Source organism: Aphis gossypii, chromosome 3, assembly GCF_020184175.1.
Source record: "Aphis gossypii isolate Hap1 chromosome 3, ASM2018417v2, whole genome shotgun sequence".
Lineage (NCBI taxonomy): Eukaryota > Metazoa > Arthropoda > Insecta > Hemiptera > Aphididae > Aphis > Aphis gossypii.
In genome coordinates this window covers 8954911-8980363 of record NC_065532.1, presented here as the reverse complement: position 1 = coordinate 8980363, position 25453 = coordinate 8954911, and the positions used below count along the sequence as shown (strand labels likewise).

At 31.0% G+C, this 25453-nt stretch overlaps 1 protein-coding gene across 1 annotated transcript in view; it reads right to left on the bottom strand.

Annotated features, from left to right (window-relative positions):
- The window catches only part of LOC126551505 (protein gooseberry-neuro-like), a 37593-nt gene extending 12536 nt beyond the window's left edge, over positions 1–25057 (bottom strand). Inside the window, exons 1-3 of the mRNA XM_050205042.1 lie at positions 24053–25057; positions 22457–22677; positions 18768–18873 (exon numbers count right to left, since the gene is read on the bottom strand). Coding sequence (XP_050060999.1) covers positions 18768–18873; positions 22457–22677; positions 24053–24089 — 364 coding nt within the window. The 5' untranslated portion in view covers positions 24090–25057. The remainder of the gene's footprint in view (positions 1–18767; positions 18874–22456; positions 22678–24052) is intronic.
- Between the last annotated feature and the right edge of the window lie 396 nt (positions 25058–25453).

Below are 25453 nucleotides of genomic sequence, written 5' to 3'. Positions count from 1 at the left end.
GGCTACTAACCAACGCCACATGGTACGATCCTAACCTTTCCCTACTCAACGACTTAAAAATTACTACTACCACCGAATTATTAACCAAAACAATGTACAAACGCTTCCACCAAAATCTAAGGTCAGGTTAGTACAATACATTAATGTCCCATGTTTTCACTGTCACCCCTAAAAACCCATTACGCAGATTAAAGCGTAATGGTGTAGAGACTTATTAAATTAGTAAAAGAAGTGTTACTATAATGAGTTTCTTCCTGAACACGTCATTCGTGTAATTTATTATCTTTATAAATATCAAAATTTCTTATTGTTTTAATTGTTTACAGAATGACAATTCTATAATATGCTTCGAACTTTGATTAATTTGTTATTTAATATTCGATTTAACGGTTAGGTGCGAATTTTGTAAAACGCTAAATTTATGGTACGAATGTATTATAGCCATTAAGCTTAGCTGACTTTTATGATTATTCGAGCAGTATATTATCAGGTAGGAAATCCATCAGTGGTGGATTGCGGACCTCGCGAGATGTGTAGGTACGTAAGTTTATAATTTCTTATTTTTAACTTTCAAAGCTATATAATTTTTTTTTACTACGGTGGATAAGACACAATAGGTAATGATCCATCTCGTGATTTTTATATAGTTGCTAAAACAATCTGACTTATTTTATTTAATTAAAAAAAAAAAATTATTATTACCAATTTTAACCCTTTAAAATCAAAATTTTGAAAATCGGGTGATGTGGTGACACTATTAGGAAGGTATTTAGAACAATTCAGTGGAAAAAAAATGGAAAAAAGTTAAATAGCGTCGTCACAAAATGAGTACATAAAAAAGACTTGTTCTTTTATATATATATATATATATATATATTATACATACCTATATAAAGATTTGTCGAGCTAATAACTAATAAGAGCACAACAACAAACAAAATATTAAAACGTATTCATTTAAAGATTTAATTTTATCCAGATTTGACTCAATTGTAAAACGGGTGTCAACTAAAACTCTACAACAAAAGAAAGTAGCTTTATATATTGTATAGACAAACGTTGATTCCAAAAATGAGCAATTAGCGATTTAATTAACTTAACGATTCATTTATTTTACGTTTAAACGCAGAGTCGGTCTTATAAGCAGGAGCCAGCGGGGCCCTTGCCCCGGGCTTCGCGCCTTTGTATGACATTTTGGGCTTTAGACTTACAAAAAAAAGGTCTTTATTACTGTAGGCCTCATCTAAAAAAATTTACCCTAGGCCTCGCTTCACCCTAAAGCCGGCTCTGCTTAAACGTATAGTTTCAGTTTTTTTTTCTGTTTAATGTCGGCTATATGGATTGCGTAACTACGGACGATCCAGTCGGCCGATAGGTACCTATATTATAATATACGATACACATTATAATAAACATATTATAATAATAACAATAATAATAGGTAATATTAAACGGCACTACAAACCCGTTTTCGACCGAATGATTGCTCATCGACGGTGTGCACGGGACATTAGATCTCGATAATAACCAGGCGGAATATTAGAAACGATACGATGATATGGGTACATTGTAATTTATATTATTGTGCTGCAGCCGGTGTGCTGCACGCCGTCCGCGGTAAATTGAATTCATTTCGCAATGCACAAGACGACGACGACGACGTAATCATTATAAACATGTTATAATACACATCACACGCATAATATGATTTGGGTACGCGAGCTGGTCAGCGCTAAACGATAATGATACGACGTGCATTATAATAATAGCCGGACGTTTTGGGTGGTATCTTCGCGCGGCGAGAACGCGTATCGATCGGTTTGTGTTGAATGGCGGGGGGGTTTATGGGCGGACCCCGCCGACTCTTTCCTTTTCGACAGTTTTTGCGCATAATATACTGACAGAGTACCCGAGTCGGTATAATATTATATAGTAATAATTTATTATTAGGAGGTACTAATAATAATAATAATATTATATACGCGACGTACAATATTCGTTTCGTTTTTCATACAACACATGTTGTATTAAATTATATTATGCGTTTACAAAGTGCAGCACTCGAAAACGTCGAAAGGGGCGGCCGATGCGCCATTAAATTCGCCCAGAGAAATGCATACAAATGTATAATGATAATAATGTGCACTAATGGATTTTCGTTTATAATTAATGCGCGTGATACGACGACGACGACACGCCGAAAGTATACCTATAAAGGGCTTTATGGAGGTACGCGAAAACCGTTACGAATCAACAGGTTAATCAACATGTAACTCGTGCTCAGCATTTAATATTATAATATTATTATATATATATATATAGGTACCTACGCCACGGCAGTGACGACAGTTATTATATTATATACGCCTTCCATAAATATTATTATATATATAATCATATTTTATACTATCATAATATAGCTAAAATGACTGAGGTCCGTACATATATATACATATTGTAATAAACGTATACATTCGCAACGTTGGTAAATATATATATTATTTTTTTTTTTTCAATATGGGCTGTTTTATGTATGATATCAGTGATAATATATAATTTTATTATACGTACGTATATGCCTCATCCGGTCAAACACCCGCAGTGTGCAGATGAGACGTGGACTGTTTGATAAAGTTAATTGCAAAGACAACGTCTTCGTGATAGACCTAAACTTACGATGGACACAAAAATATCATATACATAATATATATACTATATTATGTCTTGAATTCGAACGAGAGCTCCGATGTCTGATTATGATTATGCGATTAGAATACAGATCTCAACCATTTTCTTGCTATTTTTCAAAACTTAAATAAACGGCTTGATCAGAAAAAAAATTGATCCCTAGAAAAGGATTTAAGTCCAAAATGTTACATTAAATATTTTATTAACAACATTTTTTTTTTTTATAATTGTGTTACACGTTAGACTCTGCCATTTTAGAGTTAAGACTTTAAATAACGTTAGAAAATTAAATTTAAAATAATTTGTAAAGATTGATACTTCATAACAACTTTTAAAAATAAAGTATGATAGTATTGTAGTTCAATTATTATGTATAATACAAAAATAAAATCAGTTTATTTTAATGTGTATCTGAATTAAAAACGTGTCAGCTTTCACACTCCTGACTTAAAAAAATAACAATATTTTATACGTCATTTAAAGTATGATACGAATGTATAATGTACATTCAGAATGGTGAGATATGTTTAGTAGGGATGAGCTAATGACATCGGTTTATGGTTATCAGACGACCGGAAATTTTCCAAAATTTACTATTTGTACCGTCCTTAGTACAAATTGTACAGTGAACTCACTGTTAATGACATTTTAACACCAAATATGACCTTAACAAAAAGGTTGCCAGATGTATTTTGTAATCTGCACTATGTTGAGCGCTCCACTTTTTTTTTTGTTTTATGAGACGTTTTAAGCATAATTTATCTGATCGGTCTCTATGAGCCTGCAGTCCCCCGCTGTGCGTACATGAGGATTTGGCAGTTAAAATAACTACAGAGAACGTCGCACCCGCATGTGTTGTCGCTGTCTTACACACGTAAATTTATGTATATTAATTAATATATTGGAGATTGCATTTACTTATTAACGCGCTCGCTTTTTTGTATGAGCATATAAATGTTGAACAGATGAAAAGCTTTTTTTATTATTATTATTTTAAAATTAGTTTATTATAATGTAACTCATACAACTAATTATTATAAAGGAACCTCGATAACTCGAACCGGTTGGGGACGAAAAAAAAATTCTAGTTATCAAAAATTTTACTTACAGAAAATATATAAAATATTTTATATTGTAAGGCAGGAGACAAGGCATTCCTTAGAGTTTTCGATAAGATTCCATTGTATTAAAATAGTTAATTTTAAAATGCATGCTGTACCTAACTAGTTTAAAAATATATATAAACACAGTTTATATTACTATTCATTTCTATACAATTTTCATCAATTTATAATTTTTTATTTTCATTCTCAACAATTATTGAATTATTAATATTGAGTTCGTGTATTATCCTCAGTGCGCAATAAAAATAACTCAAGAACTATTGGTTCCAATTTTGGCTTATAAATATTCCGTATTTTTAAGAAAGTCATCTGTTTAACAACTTACAGGAAAAAGGGTGATTCTCATTGGAAAAAAAAAAGAGTTATAGTATACAAAATTACACCATAGCAGGACACTTCCTCAAGCGATATAAAAAATACGAGTGTTTGCCAATATATATAGAGTATAACGGTCCTCATAAGCAGGTGTATGCTATAAAATATTCTAAAAATCGAAATTGAAATAAATAAATTATTAAATATAGAAAAAACACGGGGGTGAGCATGGAATCTCCATGTACATTATACTGTTTATTATATGGTGCAACCCAAAATATGTGTTTCTTTTTATCGTTCGTCGGTCGTGCGCGTTATTATATTATGATGATTGTAATAATAATAATAATATTACGCGTTTATATTATATATAATATTGCCGCGGCAACACATGAAAAGGCGTACCGCGCTCACACGCGCTCGCCCGCGATAATATTATCATATTATACGACGACGACGACGAGTACCTCGTCCCGTACATGCTTTAGGTGCCCATCGGTGTGTGTGTGTGTACGTGTGGTGTGTCTTACACTTGTATTATTATTATTATTATTGTACACGTCGTGTATATTTATACGTGTAATATAATGAATATAATATAATATAATAATATACGTTGTAATATCGGTCGGCAAATCGCTCGCCGAAAAAGACCGACCGGAGGATTTTGGCCCGAGTGAGACAGGGCGGCGTGTTTTGCATGGCACACCATTGTCCGCGATCAATGGGTCGGAGAGCATTCGGTTCATTGTGAGCGGGTCCGCAGTGCTCGGGCCACCCGCACTTTGCCCATTAATAACGTTGCGCCGCCGCCGCCGACGCGGGACACATCGCACTGATACGCGTCAGGAAGCGGTAATTTTTGTCGTCTTTTTATGTGATGTATTATACTGATTTTTTTCTTTTTTTCTTTAACCCGTCGTCCTTTTGCCGTACGTTGCGCGTTTGTTTTGAGCCCCCGCGCGTAAACGGCGGGCGTGTTACGGGCTTTTTTTTATAATATATTATGTATATTCTTCCGAGTCTTCGTCTCCTCGTCATCGTCACATATTATTATTATGATTGTTTTGAATATTAATATTCCTGCGCACGGACGACGCGACGGCGACATGAAACAAGACATATATACTTACGACGTACGTATTATTGTATATAATAATGTAATGCGAGGCGACGACGTAAAAATACAAAAGGGATCAGTAGAACGTATCCAGAACGATGATCTGAGGGGGGAGGGTGGGGAAGGGCATTCGTCTGAATACGCCGCACAGGTATTTTTATATCTTGTACGTTTTTCAAATCCATCACTCGCGCATATTGTTACATTTTCGTTTAGAGACGGTAGTCACATATTATTGTGTATAATGAATAAAATAAATATATACGAGTAAGTATACCGCTATCGCCGTGCAGGTTTTGGATCTATCTTATTTTTAAATAATTTATTTTATTTAGTTTATTTGTTATATAAATGTCCAGGATCCGAGTGAAAAATTCATAGAAACAAGTTGTTTTATGTACCAATATAATTAAATTATATTTCATTAAAAAAAAGTAGAATTATATGTAAATGTGCACTGTGAGTTCACACAAGAGAAGGCCAAACGAATAAAATATTATTATATTATGTGCTGTTGTATACTGCATACATCACTATATTATGATTTATGGTTTGTATAATATTATTTCATATCATATATTATCATATATAATATTATGTATGTATCTAAAAACGTGCGAACGGAATAGTCAGAGTAAACCCGATGATGATGATAATTATTACTGTGCAGTGAACTAATTTTTGATTAGTGCCATTTACATAAGTATTATAACCAATAGATATTAGGTGTTGTCGTGTTGACTTAAGACCGTGAAAATAATATTAAAAAAAAAAAGTGGATTTAATATGTTTTTTACATATAATAATAGTAGTATAATATACCTATAATATTATTATGCGTTGTTAATGCGTTCGATTTGGAAAATATATAATATACTATGTTATTATTACTAGTTATAAATATTATAAAAAGCCAGTTATGAATGAAATGACTTCTAAATATTCAACATAATATAGGTAGTTATAAATTATAATTATAATTTATAATATGGTAAATTTGTTAGTAATATAATATATATAGGTATTATAAAATATCGATTATTTATTTATGTGATCTACGCATTAAGGATTGTTCCATAGAAGTTGTTTGGGTTATAAACAAAGATATCAACTCTACCCTTTCCGAAAGCTTATTATATTAAATACTGAAACCTATATACTACTCAAATACAATTACCAATGTACCATGGAGATTCTTTTTACCCGCTGCGAATACCAATAATTAATAACTTCATGTATAATATTATAGTGATGGCCAATGGCATAATTCCAAGTATCAAACCCTATTAACAATTTTATCCTATTTGTATCCGTAATGAAAAAAATGTAGACGGTATCCCTGGATATTATATCCATTTAATTGACTATAAAAAAAATTCATAATTTGATCATCATTTTCATACGCGTTTTAATGAATTTTTATACTTAAGATTTCATTTATTATCCAAGTAGATAATATTGGCCAGTATCATAATTTTTTTTTATTATTATTAACGCTGGGTGTTCTCGGGATTCATACTTTTATAGTTTATTATAGCTCAAATTCAATTTATTACCAATAGTCTGCACGTCCGTCCAATAAATATAGAGTTTAAAACAGCATGTAGGTAATATTATTATACATTATATTTATAATAGGTACGTCGAATAATATTAGAGTATTTGCTAATTACTAATATTATTATTTATTGTAATATATTATTATATACTTGTATATTATATTGTATTTTATTACTTTTCGCAACTAAACGTGGTTTTTTTCTGATTTGATTATGACGAGATAATATTGACGTTTACGATGCGGTGAGAAACTCGCAAACAACCACCGGCAAAAAATAAGATAAAATAAAAAAACATAATTTCAAAACAAAAATTTAAAAAAAAACCTCAAGAACATTATTAATAATATTATAGAATATAATATATAAAGTCGCGCTGTTGGTCAGATTAGTATCACAGCACCTGTTAATTCCGGTGTATATTACCGCGATAGATATAGATATAGGTACGCGCCCGCGTTTAATTGAAATAACTCGCGAGATTTCGAAAAAAATTATACGTGTTAACTGCCAGAACCACTTGTCCGAATCAGCGCGTCCAATAGTAATTTATTATATTTAATAATACTAGAAGAACGGGTATATTATCGAATTATGCAATTTTTTTCGAATCTTCGGGAAAAATAATCATCGTTGTAATAATAATAAAAATACGTTTTATCGGTTCAATCGCCCCATCAGCGTGTATGTATATACTTGCAGTCGATATTATTGTCATTATTATTATTATCATCATCACTATCATAATATCATAGAATTCGAAACGTTCGAATATCTTGTGCTCCGAGGGCCTACGATCATTCTCTTTTGAACGTAGTTATATCCAAATTAACTAGTAATATTTTATCGTTACATTAAATCAACCTTAATTGTTGTGGACAAACAAGTTATTTTTTTCCCAACAATTATTCGTATTATATTATTATTATTATTATTATGCGATTCGAAATAACGCCGTTCTTTCAATTAAGTAGCGATCGTCCGGCGACGCGCGCCCGTCCAGGGAATAGAAAAATAACTGTATAATTTATTGTGCGGAGACGATCACGGGCGAAAAGGAGAGGCCGAAATATGCATACATATATATATATATAATAAATGCGCACCCGCAATTTAATATTTCCACAGCCGTTTATTTTATATGCAAGTCGGTCCCACAAGACAGTGCATGTGTCATCGTAACGGTGACGCGACGTTGCCACTGCGAATACGGCGAACTGCTCGTACTTGCATCGCACCAAAGCCGTTGTAAAAAAAACCACGAGTTTATATTTTTAATGTAGTCGTCAACGTAATGACATTCAGTGTTTTTTACAGTAAGTTTTCTTCACGAGAGACCTGTTGCAGCACAAACCAAACGATGCGCGACCAGAACAATTTGCGGGTTTCAAAATATAATACACCCCACCCGATTAAACGATTTTTCTAAAAATTATCTATACCTATTTATAACGTGACATGGTGCTAAAATTCAGAATAGATGTATTGAGCGTGATACTCGTTCAATTTAAAAGTATGTTATATATTCTTCATAATTTGTACTATACGCGGTATAATTTGAGTTGCAGGATGTCAGCAGTCAGCATAAGGACTTTTAACGGTTTTACAACGTGAAATATTTTAACAGGATGCCTTACGAAAAACTGAAATTTGAGATGTAAAAGTTATGTATAATTATTTAAATAATATTTAAAATTAATTTACAATGATCATCTACCAACTTACGTTTAAATTACTTTTACGTATACATATAATATATCATATATTATTAGTATAAAAAATTCTGTAAAACATCTCATACTCTGTTTGATAAAAAATCAATAATGCAGAATGATTTCAAAACAAAATCCTTATGAAGTTAAAAGTTACTAGTCTTAACTTCTGTGACAGTAGATACTAAGATTATAAAGTATGTAACATATTATAAAATATATAATATTTTTAAATCAATTTGTTGTCTAATGAATAATTTTTTGATACGTAATAGAAATAATATTATATTTTATTCATACCTCGTTCTTTTTATCGATGTGGGATACTAATATTCGGATGGAATTTCGTCGGTCAGTCGGGGCTCATCTTCACCGATTTTAAGCGTACTCAATTATAGTTATTTTTTTTTTAGCGTACAGCTTTAACGGTATTAAATATTTTCGCTAATCTAATGTCTTATCATGCGGCTTTTATTCGACCCGAAAGAAAAACCCGAAGAGATCTTTGCGCCGTGATAAATGTATCTTTTATGTAAGTACTATTATATTGCGATGTCGTCATTTTAGATACGTTTTGTTATCGCAGTGTATATTATTATTATTATTATGATAATATGCACCCTCGTCGTTTACGCGTACCTATATACATTATATACCGCTGTATGGCGGTCAGCGACAATCGCGATGCGTATACTGCCGAATAATGGAAATCGACTCGTAAATTCGGCTTTTAACCCCGTTCGGCGGAGGAGTCGGTGGCGGCGGCGGTTCCTTTGACCCGCTGCACAGGGGCGCACACAAACACAAAATATCGCCTCTACCGCCGCCGCCGCCGCCGCCGCCGAGGGTCTTCGTTTTTGTTGCAACACTACATAATAATAATAATAACATGGTCGCACGCACGCACGTATTATACATATTATTATTATAATATGTGTATTTTCGTCGTCTTGGATCGCGTCACTATATTACAATATATATCGTCGCCCGTTCAGTGTATATAATATACGTTTCAGTGCCGCACACACACACACACACTAGCCCGGTGGCCCTCGCGGCTTCCTTTTTTCGTCAGGTCACCCCGGTGTAGTGTATATATATGTATACGTCGCGCGAGATCCATTGTACGTGCTTACATATTATATGGGTGTGGGTGTGTGCGTCAATGAGACCGAAAAAACATGCCCGAAATTGACTCCCCCCGCACCAGTATACACTGCTGCACCAGTGCTGTACACGTTATAAATACAGTACAAATGAGCAATTTGTTGCAGCAGTTTTTATTACATCGACACCTTTTGCTAAACAACATTTTTTCTTTCCTCGTCCCATTCTTTCGTCCTTTGATACGAAGCCGACCACACAGGCCGCCGCCGCCGCCGTCGCTTTATTATACGCGATAGACGAACCGACGACGTCCGCAAATTCGATTGTCGGCCGCCGCGCTGCGGAAAACATATTATAATATACACCCAATATATAATAATAATAATAATATATTGTATTATACATATTATTATTATTATTGCACAACGTCGAAGACGCGGTCCGTTTTCCCGTCGTCGTGTTATTAAAAATTTGTCAATGGGTCGCCGCCGTTGTGTTTTACAAAAACATTACGTATAATATAGCGCCCCCCGAACTCAACGTTATGAAATGACGACACCGCCGCAAGTTTATGTCGTAAATAATAAGGTATTGTAATACTTATATATTATTATGTATAACGCTGTAAAATATTTATATCTACAGGTGAATCTGTGAAGAAATGTTCACAAGCAAACGAATAAAAAATTAAAATCTTTGTTGTATCATATCGTTGTATTATGCGTATGAATGTTATAGATAGTATACGTAATATTTAAGTCGGTGCTTACGTCATGTTATAGGTATTATAATCGCAAAAACCAGAAAAAAAGGGTAATAAAATAATTATAGCTTCGCGATACATAAAAGCTCAGGTATTTGAATGTAATACTACTATATATGTACCGAGATCAGTGCCATAGACAGGATTTTTTATAGGGGGGGGAGTTCATAATTATATTTAAGTAATATTTAAAACATTATAAAGTAGTCAGACGTTTTTACCTATATTTTCCACAATATACAATGTGAATGGGAGGGGTTTGAACCCCCTAATACCCCCGTGTCTACGACCCTGACCGAGATAATATTATGTACCTCAAAGTTGACTTTTTGAATATTGCATTTTAAAGCGATAAACTCTCAGAGGGATTTGTCGAAATAAAATAGTTATAATACTATTGTATATAATTTTAGATCTGTATCAGGATCACCTAGCAATAAAATATATTGGGGCAAATTGTTTATTTAATTTCTTTTGCACACTCATTGTATAGCTTGCAGCGTATTATGAAAATAAAATTGAGAAAAAAAATTGCAAGGAAGTAATATAGTTATCCGATAGATTTCCGTGTACCTACCTAAATAATATTTGACCGCGATTATGGCTGAGGCTATTTTCTCGAAATGTACGACTTCCGACGTCATTAGTATACAGCACCCACCATACACATACCGAAGCAAAATTATTAATATACAAAATGGAATTGAGAAACCTCTACAAATGAAAATATTGCAATCCATAGCCCACTCTTACCCACAATAATATAACAATAGCGTAGGTAATATATTATATATTAAATTATTATCCGTCGCGTACCATTCAGTCGACTGTGCTCGTTAAAAAATAATGCGATATTAATATCTTTATTGTTTTCAGCGATACGTTGACGTTGTTGTTATCGTGACTGTTGGTTCACAAAGAAATATATAGGTACCGTTAAGACATCTAGATATCTACTTTTTACCTATTGGTAACTATAAACTCTAGAGGTCCCACGCGGTATAGTAAGTCTTTCAAGTCGCTATGTATTATACTTTGATTTTCGTATAAAAATATATTATAATACAATATAATATTTATCTGCTTTAAGTGGTTTAAAAGTGACCTAATTATATCAATATAGTTAATAAATTCGAGGAACTCAATTAAAACTATTCCGTACAACTAAAAAATCGTAATTATTAGGTGTAGTTGTAATTCTTAATTCTATAATACTCTTATTTGTTCAAAACTATACCATCTTCATTATCTATAAAAATTAAAAACATATATAGTCAGAAATATTGTTCTTATAATACTATGCTAATAAAAAAAAACAAGAGGCCCTCCGTGGCCGCACTTTCTATACACCTTTCTTACGCAGGAATTATGGTTACATCGAGTACCATCTAAAAACGTAAAATTGTCAACAATCTATCCCAACTTCAACGAAAACTCGATGAATAAAATACCGAATATGAAATCGATACATTTTTCATCAAATAAATTTAACCAAGATTTACAAGAAACTGTGAAAATTGTCATTATATTTAATATGTTATACTTAGTTTGAATTTATATCCACTCAAAAAATGACGATCATCAATCATAATATAATATAATGAACTAACGAATTAATTAAACATTTTTAAAACAAAAAATATGGTTATATCGATTTTTATTTTTTATGATAAGTGTATTTCAGAACTATATGTAAATTCAGATAAAATATTATAAATATTTCCTTTAACATTAAAACTATTCAGTAAATGATTTAATTTAAACTTATTGATCCTCATATATTACAAGTTTACAGTTTTACACCTATAAAAATATTAATTAATTAAACCGGTACACGCATACGTATATATAGTTTATAGTTATACTGTTAAACTCTGGGCCCTGGGGCATAAACAAATGATAAATTGCAATATTTTTAACATAAAATGATTACTAGGGCTCAGATTTTAAAGTATAATAAGCAAAAAAAAGAACATAACTAAAAATTAATATGAACTAATTATAAAAATTAATAAAAAAAATTTGAAAAATTGATTTAAATTTAAAAAAGAATTAAGTAATTATCATGTATTTCTCTAGATTTGCAATAGTGAAACTGATTCTATAATGTCCGACAGAATATTTTTATACATAAAAAACGACTCTCTGCATCCACTGAATTGATCGGTACATACTTCATACGAGAGGTTTCAAATTACGGCATTAAATCTTAAATTTTGAAATGGTTGGTATCGATGTTATAGGCATACTGACCATATATGTGCTGCAGGCAATATGCAAATCGATAATCTATACGTTTAATATATTTAATAAACAAATCGACAACGAAAACAATAATAATCTAATAAACACATTTAGTCCGAATTCTGGGGTTTTACATTAATTATTAATATTTTTTTTTTATTAAAATAGAATAATAAACATAAAAAAATTCTATATCTCAAATAACTGAAAAAAGCAAAAATAGATTGGTTGATTTGGAATCAGAATGACATGAAACGAATTTCTATTCAAAAAATAGATTTCTATCTATTATTTAAAAAAGAAGCATATTATGCTTTAAAATCTGAGTCCTAATGATTAGGTACCTATTTTTACTATTTTTTTTCACTAACTCTATAAACATCAGTAAATCTCTACAAATTTAGTTTGTAATAATATAATTCTTTTAACATCACATTTGAACATGTTTGAATAATCTAATAATAATTATAATTTTATTTACGGTTAAAAATTATTGTAATTTCGGGATCTAGAATAATTTCAATGCGAAATATAGAAAACATGATACTAAATTTATTTATTCGAGTAAACTATACTTGCTCATAAATAAATATTATACTCGTGCATTTCGTTATTATAACACGTCATCGTTATTCAGTAGGTAGGCCGATGGTAATCGATGTCAATTTAATAGATTTTCTACTTGAAACGTTAATTTATGTCTTGACGTTCAGTTAATTTATAGCTAACGGTTTGCTTATGTTATACAATATATTGAATATTGTGTTTCCGACACGATCAATAAGATTTCACGTCATTTACCCGCACCAATTGCGTACATTATTCTCCTACGATTTGCTGTAATATTCGAAAAGTACGTTCCTAAACTTTCTCCTATTGACTGATTTCTTATCACGTGTCTAATTAAACGCATTGTTAGCTCTGAGAGAATTGCGAAATAAATTAGCAAGTTTGTATTTTTTAACCACGCGACTGGCTCGCCCATTTTCACCTAAGACGTATTATAATAATGTCCCCGAATTATTATTATTATTATTGTTATATACTATAACAGTATAACTTATATTAATATTATACTGTTAGTGTAAATTTACGAAACATCATTATTTTTGCATAAATTTATGTTATTATATCAGGACAACTTTAATCGAAACTTATATTTAATTAGCAAGTACAATAATTATAAATTATAATGCACCCACACCAGTAGCTTCTAGATTGAACTAAATAAGAACTGCGAGGTAAATATTTTTGATATTTCTGGGAAAAGAAAATGTTCTTAAAGCTACATAAATATGATTTTAAAGAACTTATACTTTTTATACCTTTTACTTTGAAATATATAACTATAGGGGTAGAAAGTTTTAGGAGTTGCATATTATTCTATAATATTATAATAGGAATCGATTTAGAGCAAACCGAAAGCTAGCAATCCATTCTGTACAATGACGATTTTCAAAACGAAAATATTTAAGATGCATATTTTTACAAATTACTTAATCTTTCTGTTATATTTATATGCGCATATTTAATACTTTCTAAAATGAAAATTGACGTTATTTTATTTTTCCAAAGATTTTTATTCAATATTTCTAACGAATTGTTTCCGAATTGCCAAGTTTCTTTATATTTTACAGTCGTCAGCTGTACCTATATGCATTACAAAATTAGTTGAAATTGCCAAATACTGAAAAAAAATTACAGACAATTTAATATGACACGAATAACGTTTGAACATGAAGAAACATATTTTTCTTCTTTCCTCCTCACATCGAGGCGAGGCTGTGCGCCTAGGTTATTGCCTCGCCCGGTGAGCCGCCACTGACCCACACGCGTCGTACGGCATGTAAGGAACGCTATACGTAAAAATAATATATACCCGTGTATTATTATATTATTATAATAATATTGTTTCTAATATCTAATAATATCATTATTTCGGCGTCGAGTTGGTACAAAAACAGCGCGTTATGATGTGGCGTTTGAAAATTATAGACCCCGCGTGTAACGATTTTCACTATATTTTGTAAACACGATCGTGTGTGTACATTTTTTTTTTCTATTTTACGGGAACTTCAAGGTTAATTCATATATTTTAGTTTAATTATTGTCGCTGTCGTCAGATATGTTCTCTCGCACACAGGTGTGTTATTATCGTGTCCCATATTATATTTTCACGTATGTGTCTATATATTATGTTATACACGCATCCAGCAACGATCTCGCACCGAATACTATTGGTGCGGCGTATTTTAACTTGCCGAACGCCCTTCTCCGTGCCGCGCTATTATGTACCCGTACTTATACTGCAGCTGGGGCCTAATGTGCGGTTCACGACAGTCCGTCGACACTTCATTGTAATTTACTTTTTCAGGTCACTTCATGATTTTCCGACCACCACTATCGTGAATATCACACGTAGGTACATCGTAGGTATTATAATATCATAATATCATTTTTTTTTCCCCGACAATATAGACGATGTGAACAGGCGGTATAATATTATTATAATAATATTATGTTGTATACATATTTTATGTAGATACCGCAAAAATTATTGTTTCTCATAACAATATTCATTTTTCCGATTCATTTATATACGTGAAAATGTAATAACATTATGATAATCGTTCATATTCTCGTAAGCTTATCTAAAATGTTTATAATAATGATGGTATGAAGCATATTATATCGATATCCGATACATAATATAGACCCCATGATAGAGACTTTAGAGAGTAGCACAGAAGTTTTAATTCCCCGAATTTCAGAATATCGTTATAATGCGGACCTTATTACACAATATAAACCTGGTTACACACGGAGCGATTCGAATCGCTCCGTGTGTAACTAGCTTAAGAGATATGTTTTCACGTCGAAACCGTTTATTAAACTACCCGTGAAATAAAAACTGACACGCGTAATGTTTTTGTTATCATATTTCAATCATAACCATATAATATAATAAAGGTAGAACATTGAATATACAAACAAACATATGCTACGAGTATATGAATTTAAAATTGTGAATTTTAATCAAAATTAACAAAGTCATCATAATAGATATTATAGTATTGCAAAAATAATACGATGGTGATAATACATTATTTTATTTGTATATATTATACTCTCGAAATATATGAAAAAATTGCTTTAACGAAATAACAAATTTCGTGGACTCACTTGAAAATATTGTACAAGATTAAAAATTAATTTTCTTAAACAATTTACAGAGTTCAGATTAAGAATAAAGGTAGTTTATGAAGTGCGTGCATTAGAAGTTTACTATAAATAATAAGTTACAAATATTGAGTATTAAATAATAATACTATTGACAGGCGATGTTATGGCTGATATAATTATTTAAAGTTTATAGATGAATATTATTGGACCAACATTTGGGCGTTACTCCTGTTCCATTCCATATACCACTAATTTAAACATTAAAGCATTAAAGACTATATTTAGACTTATAAAGACTCGTTAGAAATGTATATAATAATTATATCCATTGATATTATCAGAAAAAATATCCTTCTTTGGAATAGAAAAAAATAAAAACATTTAAAATTTTAAATATAATAACAATCAATATAAATAAAACGTTTTTGAAATCATTAAAAATCATTAAATTATTTAAAAAAATAAACAATACTAAAAAAGTAATAGTACTTAGATACTTTTCAATTAAATCAAGTGTTTACGCTTGAAATAATCATTTTGCAACAACTTTTTGTAAATAGTACCTATATAAATATTATATATGTATTATTATGTATTTGTACGGTATTCCATTTGCCCAATAACTTAAATCTGATTTGGTGTGAAATGAATTCCACGTAAACGACGTATAATGGCTAAAATCGGGTTGCATCACCGACGTCAAAAGAAACAATTTATATTGCGCAAGAATACCCCCTGCTCTAGAAAAAAAAATCCCGAGTAAAATATTCGAACAAGGTTTTTGGCAGCGCAGAACAATGCAGTAGTCCATTTCCGAATGATATATGTTTATGATACAATTTTGAAACAGCGGGACGTAGTGGAGAAAACACGATATACATGTCCCCGGCGCGCCGCCGGTCGAGGACTCGAGAAATGCCACCGTTGTTATTTTTATAATAATGTACATCGATGCGCGGGGGCTTAATGATGTATTCCGGAAGCCAATAGCTATATAATGCCGTGAAATCCATCATTAAGATTTTTTTCGGCGATCTGCAGTAGCTGCTGCTGAGATACCCGATGACAATAGTGGCACGCAACGGCTTTGTGCCCCCACAACATTATATTATTATGTAATAATGATTGTGCGCTCGTGATTAATGGAAGTTTCTCGATCGTTCTTTTAATAACAATAATATGTATTATTATTATCATCATCATCATCGTCTCCGTCGTCGTCTTATAATATATAGGTAGTCCAAAGCGGTCAATTATACTATACTGCACCCTGCAGTTGTAGGATCATCGACGCGATATTATATATATTTATATTATATGATATTATATAGGTATGCGCGTCGTACACCGATATTGTATTTACTCCGATTTCCAGGCTGGCGGCCAAAACAAGTTAAACGGTGTTGATCATATAATATATCGGTAGCGCGACCGAAAAAATAACCATCATTATATTGGAATTGTCAACGGATAATATATAGAGGTAGGTACATACACCTTATACATACCTACACATAAAACTTATTTTATTTGTAATGCACCAATATATATATATAGGTACCCGTGGTGTTACGCAAACGTTTAAAATTTTAAATCGAAACCAATAACGATGTTGATACAACCGATTATACAGGATATATTATAGTCACGCGAGCTAAATATTATTCAAATGCTGCAAATAGAAGAGTTTTTATTTTACAACAATATAATAATATATCGTAATACTACCTATATAATATTCATCGAATGACTTATTACCGGACAACGGTCATAAATTTTTTTTGTACGCCGAAAAAATGTTTTCCTTTCTGCGCGCATAAAATATAATTTCTAACGAGTTGTGTGCAAGTTTTATGATTTATGCAGCTGAAATCCCACATAATATTATTTAGTATAGTATAGATATTAGTTATACAGATATGTAGGTACGGCTACCTAACTATAATGTATATAATATTGCGAATAGTTCTTCTATTTCGACATAAATCATAAATCAATTTACTAAAATTTACCTATTGTATATTATAATATGTATAATTTTGCAGCATTACGAAGAGGAGACAATTTGAATTTGAATAAAATGAGCAATTTTATGCTTAGTGTAATTTATATTATTTGACGATAACATTTTGTGTGTATAGTAATTGTATACTAATGGAGTGCTTCTGTAGTATGTGTGTGTGTGGTTATTATTAATGTGGTTACGCAAATTTATAATCCAGCTATACATATGCGTAAGTTATTTTATACAATTTGAATAGGTAAATATAATAAATTATATTTTTAATACTCCTAAACCTTATGAAATACCGATATAAGTATGTTAACTGTATTCATAAAAATAATTTTATTTTCAGTATAAAACCGTTTATCTAAGTGAAAATCTGAAAAATATTTAATCTTTTTTTCACCGCCTATATCTATAAAATATTTTAATACAAATGTTTACACATATTTTTCTAAATATTACCTATAAAAATAATAACACTCGTATAATATTATACGAAATACGAATATAGACAAATTAATCACAATCACTCATCTTTGTCATTTTATAATTTCTCCTTTTTATTATTATTTTATAATAATTGCGTGGTTGGTAAATTTGTTTAAGATGCACAGAACTTAAACCAGTAATTAACTATTCGTTAATATATTATACAGATAATTGAGATTCAGAGATTAACCACCTACGCCTACCGATCATAACCTATACATATATGTATATATAATTAGTCATATACTATTATGTACGTATATTCGTATATTCGTACTGTTTAAAAATAAACTTTATTGCTTCATCATTTAATATTATCATAGATTAAATATATTGTAACATTCGTTATAATATTACAGTATAACATAGGTATCATAAACTTTAATACTGCTCATAATCATATAGTTAGTATCACTAAAGTACTTATCTACAAAAAAATAAACTAAATAAGGTACCTGACAGTATTCCATCAATTGAGTAATTACTGTGACGATCTGATCTGATTGTTGTATCTCTGCAGACTTCCTCCGGACAATACGAAATCCGTTTTGGACAGTTCTTCTATAAACCATAAAATTATTAATAATTAATATTGCATTATATATATATATAGATAGATAGATAGATATGCAGATAGATAGATATCTAGTATAGATATCATAGATTAAAAAATAAAGATTTCGAATTTGAAAAAAAATAAGCTTATGAAACATAATATAACATAGCATTTAATTCGGTATATATAAGATTCAAACACGAATAACGTTTAAAAAATAATATTATATAAATCAGACGAAAAAATATAACTATATATACTGTATAATAGTGTTTGAACTATATGAAGGATCAATGTGGATATCTTTCGAGATCTCGATACGATATACGTGTGCGCGTCGTATACAATATAATAATAATAATAATACGAGTCTCCAGAAAACATATTTAGAAAAATGTTTTGTTTTTGTGTTTTTTTTTTTTTTTTTTTGATAACTATTCGGCCATAACTCGAGGCTTGAAATGCTGATGAGCGGGAAACAACAACGACGATGTGTTGCCGAAATTATCTTGGGATATGTTTTACGACCGACTATAAAAAACAATGGGCCATAATACACACGCGTGCAGTATATATACGACGTGATGGAGCCGGGTTGTCTGGTGTCGAACAGGTAAGACGTCGAACACCGGTGCAGATGCCGCCGATGAGGATGGAGAAAACAGAGAAAAAGTGAGAGAGAAAGATTATCGAGAGGAATGTGTCGTACACGCACACACACACACATACACGTGTAACAAAACACTTGGGGTCCATTAATTAATAGCGCGCAGGCGGTTCGTCGCATGTTGTGGGGGGTCTATTAAAGAATAAGAAAAAAAAACAGAAATGCCAACAGCTAAAATGATTGATCAGGAATTCCGTGTATATTATAAAAACGAAAAAAAGGTGTAGTTATTAAATATTCATGAGCCATATACATTATATATACATTACACATGTACCATATACGCGTACGGGTTTTATATAATGTGTCCCGAAATCCCTTAGAGCAATAATCGGAAGACACGATGACGACGTCTTCATCACAACGTAATATCAACGCCGGTCGGCCCGATTTATTGGCCTTTATTGTTTTGTTTCGCCAATAATTTAAATCCAAACACTGTATAATTATGTAAATGGGCGCGTGCTAACAGAATAATTTATTTTTAATTTATCTTCACGCGGTATATCTTTATTGTTTTTATTATAGCGTCTCCGCGCAAGAACACGAGTCGCTGAAGGTATATATATGTACGTACAGTTTATTATTATAATATTCACGATCGAAAACGAAACATCATTAATGTCCGTTAAAGTCTCCGACCAACATTTCGAAAATCTCTCAATTAGCGGTGACTTTTTTAACACGTCGATTTATTCATTGTTTTTATAAAATTGATTTTTTTATTTATACTTAAATGCATATAATATTAACATAACAATTTATTTAAATAATATTTATAATTATAATATATGAATCAATATTATAACAAAATATTAATTATCAAAATAAATAGAATAACATTTTTCATAGCAGAAAAGTTGATAAGTAGGAAGAGCATAATAATATAATATATTGTTTAAATGGTTTTGCGAAATTAGATTATAAACTGAGAAAAAAATTACAATAATATAATGTTTATTCTGTAATAACACATTTTGAAAACGTATTGCTGTAGGGAATCGGATGTGTAGATTTTAAAACTGAAAGATAATTATTCTTGTGAAATCTAACTAAAAAAACCTATATTCACTAAAATTCGATATAAACACGATGATAAACGCACTTAAAAAATATAGAATACCCGTGTTGGGCGTACCAATACCGTTTTGTTTCAGTCAATATAACTTGAAAATAATATATACATTAATACCCATCAAATTTCTAAAATATAGGTTCTTGTTTTTAATACTCGTTGCTCAAGGAATAAAAACAACAGCGTAAATGAATAATCGTTCAAAACAATTTTCGTTACATAGCTGTAATTTAACATAGGTAGATATTATACATAAATAGGTACGTATCCATCTTATAGAAATTAATATCAATAGTTAAGTATACATATATTATACATCTTTTCTATACAGGGACGGTTTCAAATTTGATTTTTAAACTTTAATAAATGCAATTTATAATTTTTATATTTTAAAATTAATTTAAAAACAATTACTTACAATAGGAACCTTATTAATTATATTTTGAAGCTTTTTAGCTAAGAATAGTATATAACCAACGTGAATGAATCAGTAACATTTAAAATTTTTATAAATTATTTCAAAATGTTAAAACAGTATGAAAATTTCACGATATACCTATATAATAATGATAATTTAAGAAATAATGGAATATTATTTTCTAATATTATATCATCTTATTGAAAATTGGTTTTTTCTTAAATAAAATCAACGGTTTTATATAGGTACTCTTTTTAAGTTCTAAGCGACATACTACTTTTTGGGAACTGGTCTTATTTTACATGTCAAGGTGTCGAAGATGGTTCTTGGTTAACTGGACGAATCTCAAGGGATTGGGGGGGAGGGAAATTGTTATTTTTTTATGAATATTTAATTACTTTAAATTAGATAATCAAATACTCATAAAAAAATAATGCAGCTTGATAAAATTGTTTTTTTATTCCATTATAAACTACTTATGAGGAAATTTATTTTAAGTAAAAAATTTTTTAGATAAAAAAAATGTTACTTGTGAATAAAAAATAAAATAAAAATATAGTGAACATATTTTAAATGTCTAAACATAATATGTAGGTATCTAGTTTAAAATATCTAAAATATTTATTTTAAAACTATATCATGACATAAATAACAATATAAAATATATTAGGCAAATACTTAAAATTAGTCTCAATGAAAATTAATATTTTCTACATTAAAGAAAAAGAAAATTAACTTTTTTTAAAACTAATGTTGCCTATGTATTTTGAGTTTTTTGATTTTTTTTTTAGTTTTTCCCAATCATTCATAATGTGAAAAGTTTTTTTTAGGTCCCCAAGGAAACCAATTAGATCATATTTTTAACCAAAAATCACACTCAAATTTAAATATTAAAGTAAATGTTTTCTATTCCAAAACCTGATGATGCAATCAACATATAAAAAAATAAATAAATTACAAAGCATTGTTAAACCAATATTATTATTACAAAACATGGTTTATAAATTACAACCTCCAGGTTTTACTGAAAATTGGCATTCTAAAAATGTCTTTCCATATATTTATTTGTGTTATGAAATTATTTATCAAAAAAAAATTACTTCTCCACTATATTATTTATATTATATTATACAGAAAATATGTGTATAGCATAATATTAAAATAAGTCAAATTATTAATTTTCACAAGCTATATTTATACAGCTAATATATAGATGTATAATGGATTATAGTGGTCATATTTTGATGGAAAATCGTAAGCTTAGAGATGGACAGATTCATATGGATTATGACACAACGGGATGACTGAAAATACTTTTTAATCTCAAGAACATATATAATATTAACATAGAGTTAAGACAACTCTTCCATTTTTATGTGTGTGGATTTAATAATAGAATAAGTAGCCTGTTCAGGTTATTTCACATACTTGGACGTGATCGCTGTTCACTATGCCTGGTCGGATGCTGCCTGTCTCTTGGTATCTGTTGAGTATCTTGGACACGCATCCGTGCGACACTTTGAGCTGTCTAGATATGTTGCTTGGCCGCACGCCGGCCGCTGCCATTTCGACGATTTTTAACCGAACCACATTAGGCAGTGGTCGCCCGTTGATGAACGTACCACCGAGCTGGTTCACACGCCCTTGGCCTATACAAAAGTTATGATAAATATAAATATTTATTATATTGTTACAGTTAAATATTTATACGTATATAATATATAGGCAGGTATATATACATGTATTATTTGAAAATCATTAACCTAGTCCACTTAGTTAACCTAGTATCAGTATTACTGATAAATACATTTTATGAATAAAAAAAAAATTGTTTTATAAAGCGATATAATGTTGTGTGGATCTAAGTATACAAAAAATTGAGTTATCAAAATTGTAAATAATAAAGGAAAATTTTAGGTGAATGAAGTAGTTTCATCGAGTTCCATATATTTAATATCAAATAAATATATTATATTATAATACATAATAATATATTTATTCAACAATTGTGATAGCCCACCAAATCGAATTTTTCAGTCCAATTTTATTTAAAACTTTTAAATTGATACTAAACAACAATAAACAAATTATCAATCATACGCATACCTACCTAACTATATTGGTTTAAAATTCTTTTTGAAACTTAATTTTGCACTTTTCCATAAATCCAAAACATTATTTATTGAATGTTGTTTTTATTTAACCTTAGATCTTCTAGGTACTTTCAGTATATCATTCCAACGAACTTTAAACATATGGTTAGCTTTTTAAGAAAATAACGTCTTTATTTCAATTAATTCGAAATTTTCATTAATTTTTCTGTATCAAAATAAAGCATCTATACTGTAGTTTTGATTTACTCGAATCGAATAGTTCTTATAACCAGTAGCACCTACCTATAGATGTTAATAATCGTACACGGAACCTCATATAAGTAGTACACGAAGAAAATAGTTAAAAATACATATTATTATACATTGTTAATGCTAAGTATAAAATTTAAAAACATACGAATAGTAATCATTTGGCTATTTAAAAAATATTAGCAATTTAATGTTTTATGTGATGAAAGTTTATTAGATATAATATGTAGATACCTATTTATTATCTTGGTATACTTATCACGTTTGATTTAATAATCATTACTTAGTTCCTAGTAAAATTCTTTGTAATTTTAATTAACGGGGTTTTAATTTTTTAAAGCGATTTTTTATTTAAAGTGTTACGTAGTACGTATACATTTTTAAATCAAATAGCGGATAATGATAGTAGTAGGGTATATAGGTACACTGTAATATTATATACCTCTGTGGGTTTACAGAAAGGTCGATAAATGCTGCTAAGATGCATTAATCTTATATTATAATACCGCGGCGGATATAGGTATACAATATATCATATTATTGTAGTGTTCCTACATTTTAACCAACCGTTATTTTTGAATTATGCCGTGATATAAATATGGGTAAATAAAACGATAGTGAAATAATATACAATATTATAATGTGACATGCACTGTCTTACCTTGAAACGTGAATCCGTTGTAATGCGTAGAGTACATCGTAGAGACGATGATCCGCCGGCGAAAGAGTTCAGATCCGCGAATAAAACTACGCGTATTTTAAATAACTACAATACTATATAATATACGTTATCGATCTCACTCGCTTTACTTACACGTCGACGGTGCCCGTCGTCGGCAAAAAGCGCGTAACGATGACGAGATATCCATAAATACGCGATCGATCGGTGGTAGATTTAGATAAAATATAATATCGTTGCAGTATTATTAAAAAAAAGTCGTACGGCGATCAGCGACGAACGCGCGAGTCCGTGTGCCTCGACGGTCGGCGGCGGTCAGCGGCTACTGTACCGTTTTCCGACTGTCGCAAAATCTTCAAACGTCGGTCGGCGTTCGCGCGACGATCACACTTTGTCGTATTTTATCGTAACGAAACGTAATTTTTTTTTTCTCCGTGAAACAGACGACGACAATATTCGGACGTCCGAATAGAAAACCACTATTATTAGGTATATTATATTATATTGAAAATTATTGTCGCCGACCGCCGTCGAGTCGCGCACACACGACGACGACGGATGTAGCAGATAATAATAATGATAATAACGGAGACTTCGACGGCGGTGGTGACGATGATATTATGATGATGTTGATAATAATGGTAATAACAGCACTAAACGCGTACGGCCGGCGGTCGGTATAATAATATATTACAATACACACACGACATATATTCCGCCGCGATAATTATTCGCGGCAAACGGCCATATTCTTTTTCGTCCTTTTCGTAGTCGGTGTTTTTGTTTTTTTCTTTTTCGCAGGGGCACCTCTCGCAGAACCCCTCGCGCCAAAAGGCCGCGGCGAACCATTGGCTGTCGGCGGCCGAATGGGTGTCAACCCGCGTGGGGTCCCCTCGTCGTCGCGTGCGCGTTTACTCGCCGCCGCCGCCGCCGCGTATAGGTACGCGCGCACGCGCACGACCGTTCCGTTCTAAAAACATAATATTATAATATACAATAATAATAATAATAATAATAATAATAATGTGTAATATTAACGCGCGCGCGTCCGTGTGGTGTCACCGATATTCAATTACGTGCCTCTTGTGACTATTTTTTTTTTCCTTCAAAACAATTTCGTTATTTCCATCTCCTTCGTTTCTTTTTTTTTTCTTCCGTCGTCGTAAACAGTACCCGGGTACCTATACATATATATATAATACGCGGTCGTCGTTCTTCTGTCGGCTTACGGTCGGCGCAACACAGTGTTATCGTTCTTTTTTTTTTCTTTCAAATAAAATATAAAATATTCAATAATTACCTCCACGCCAACTCGGCTCGTCCACCGTGCACATAATACACACACTCACACACACACACACACACACACACACGCACACACAC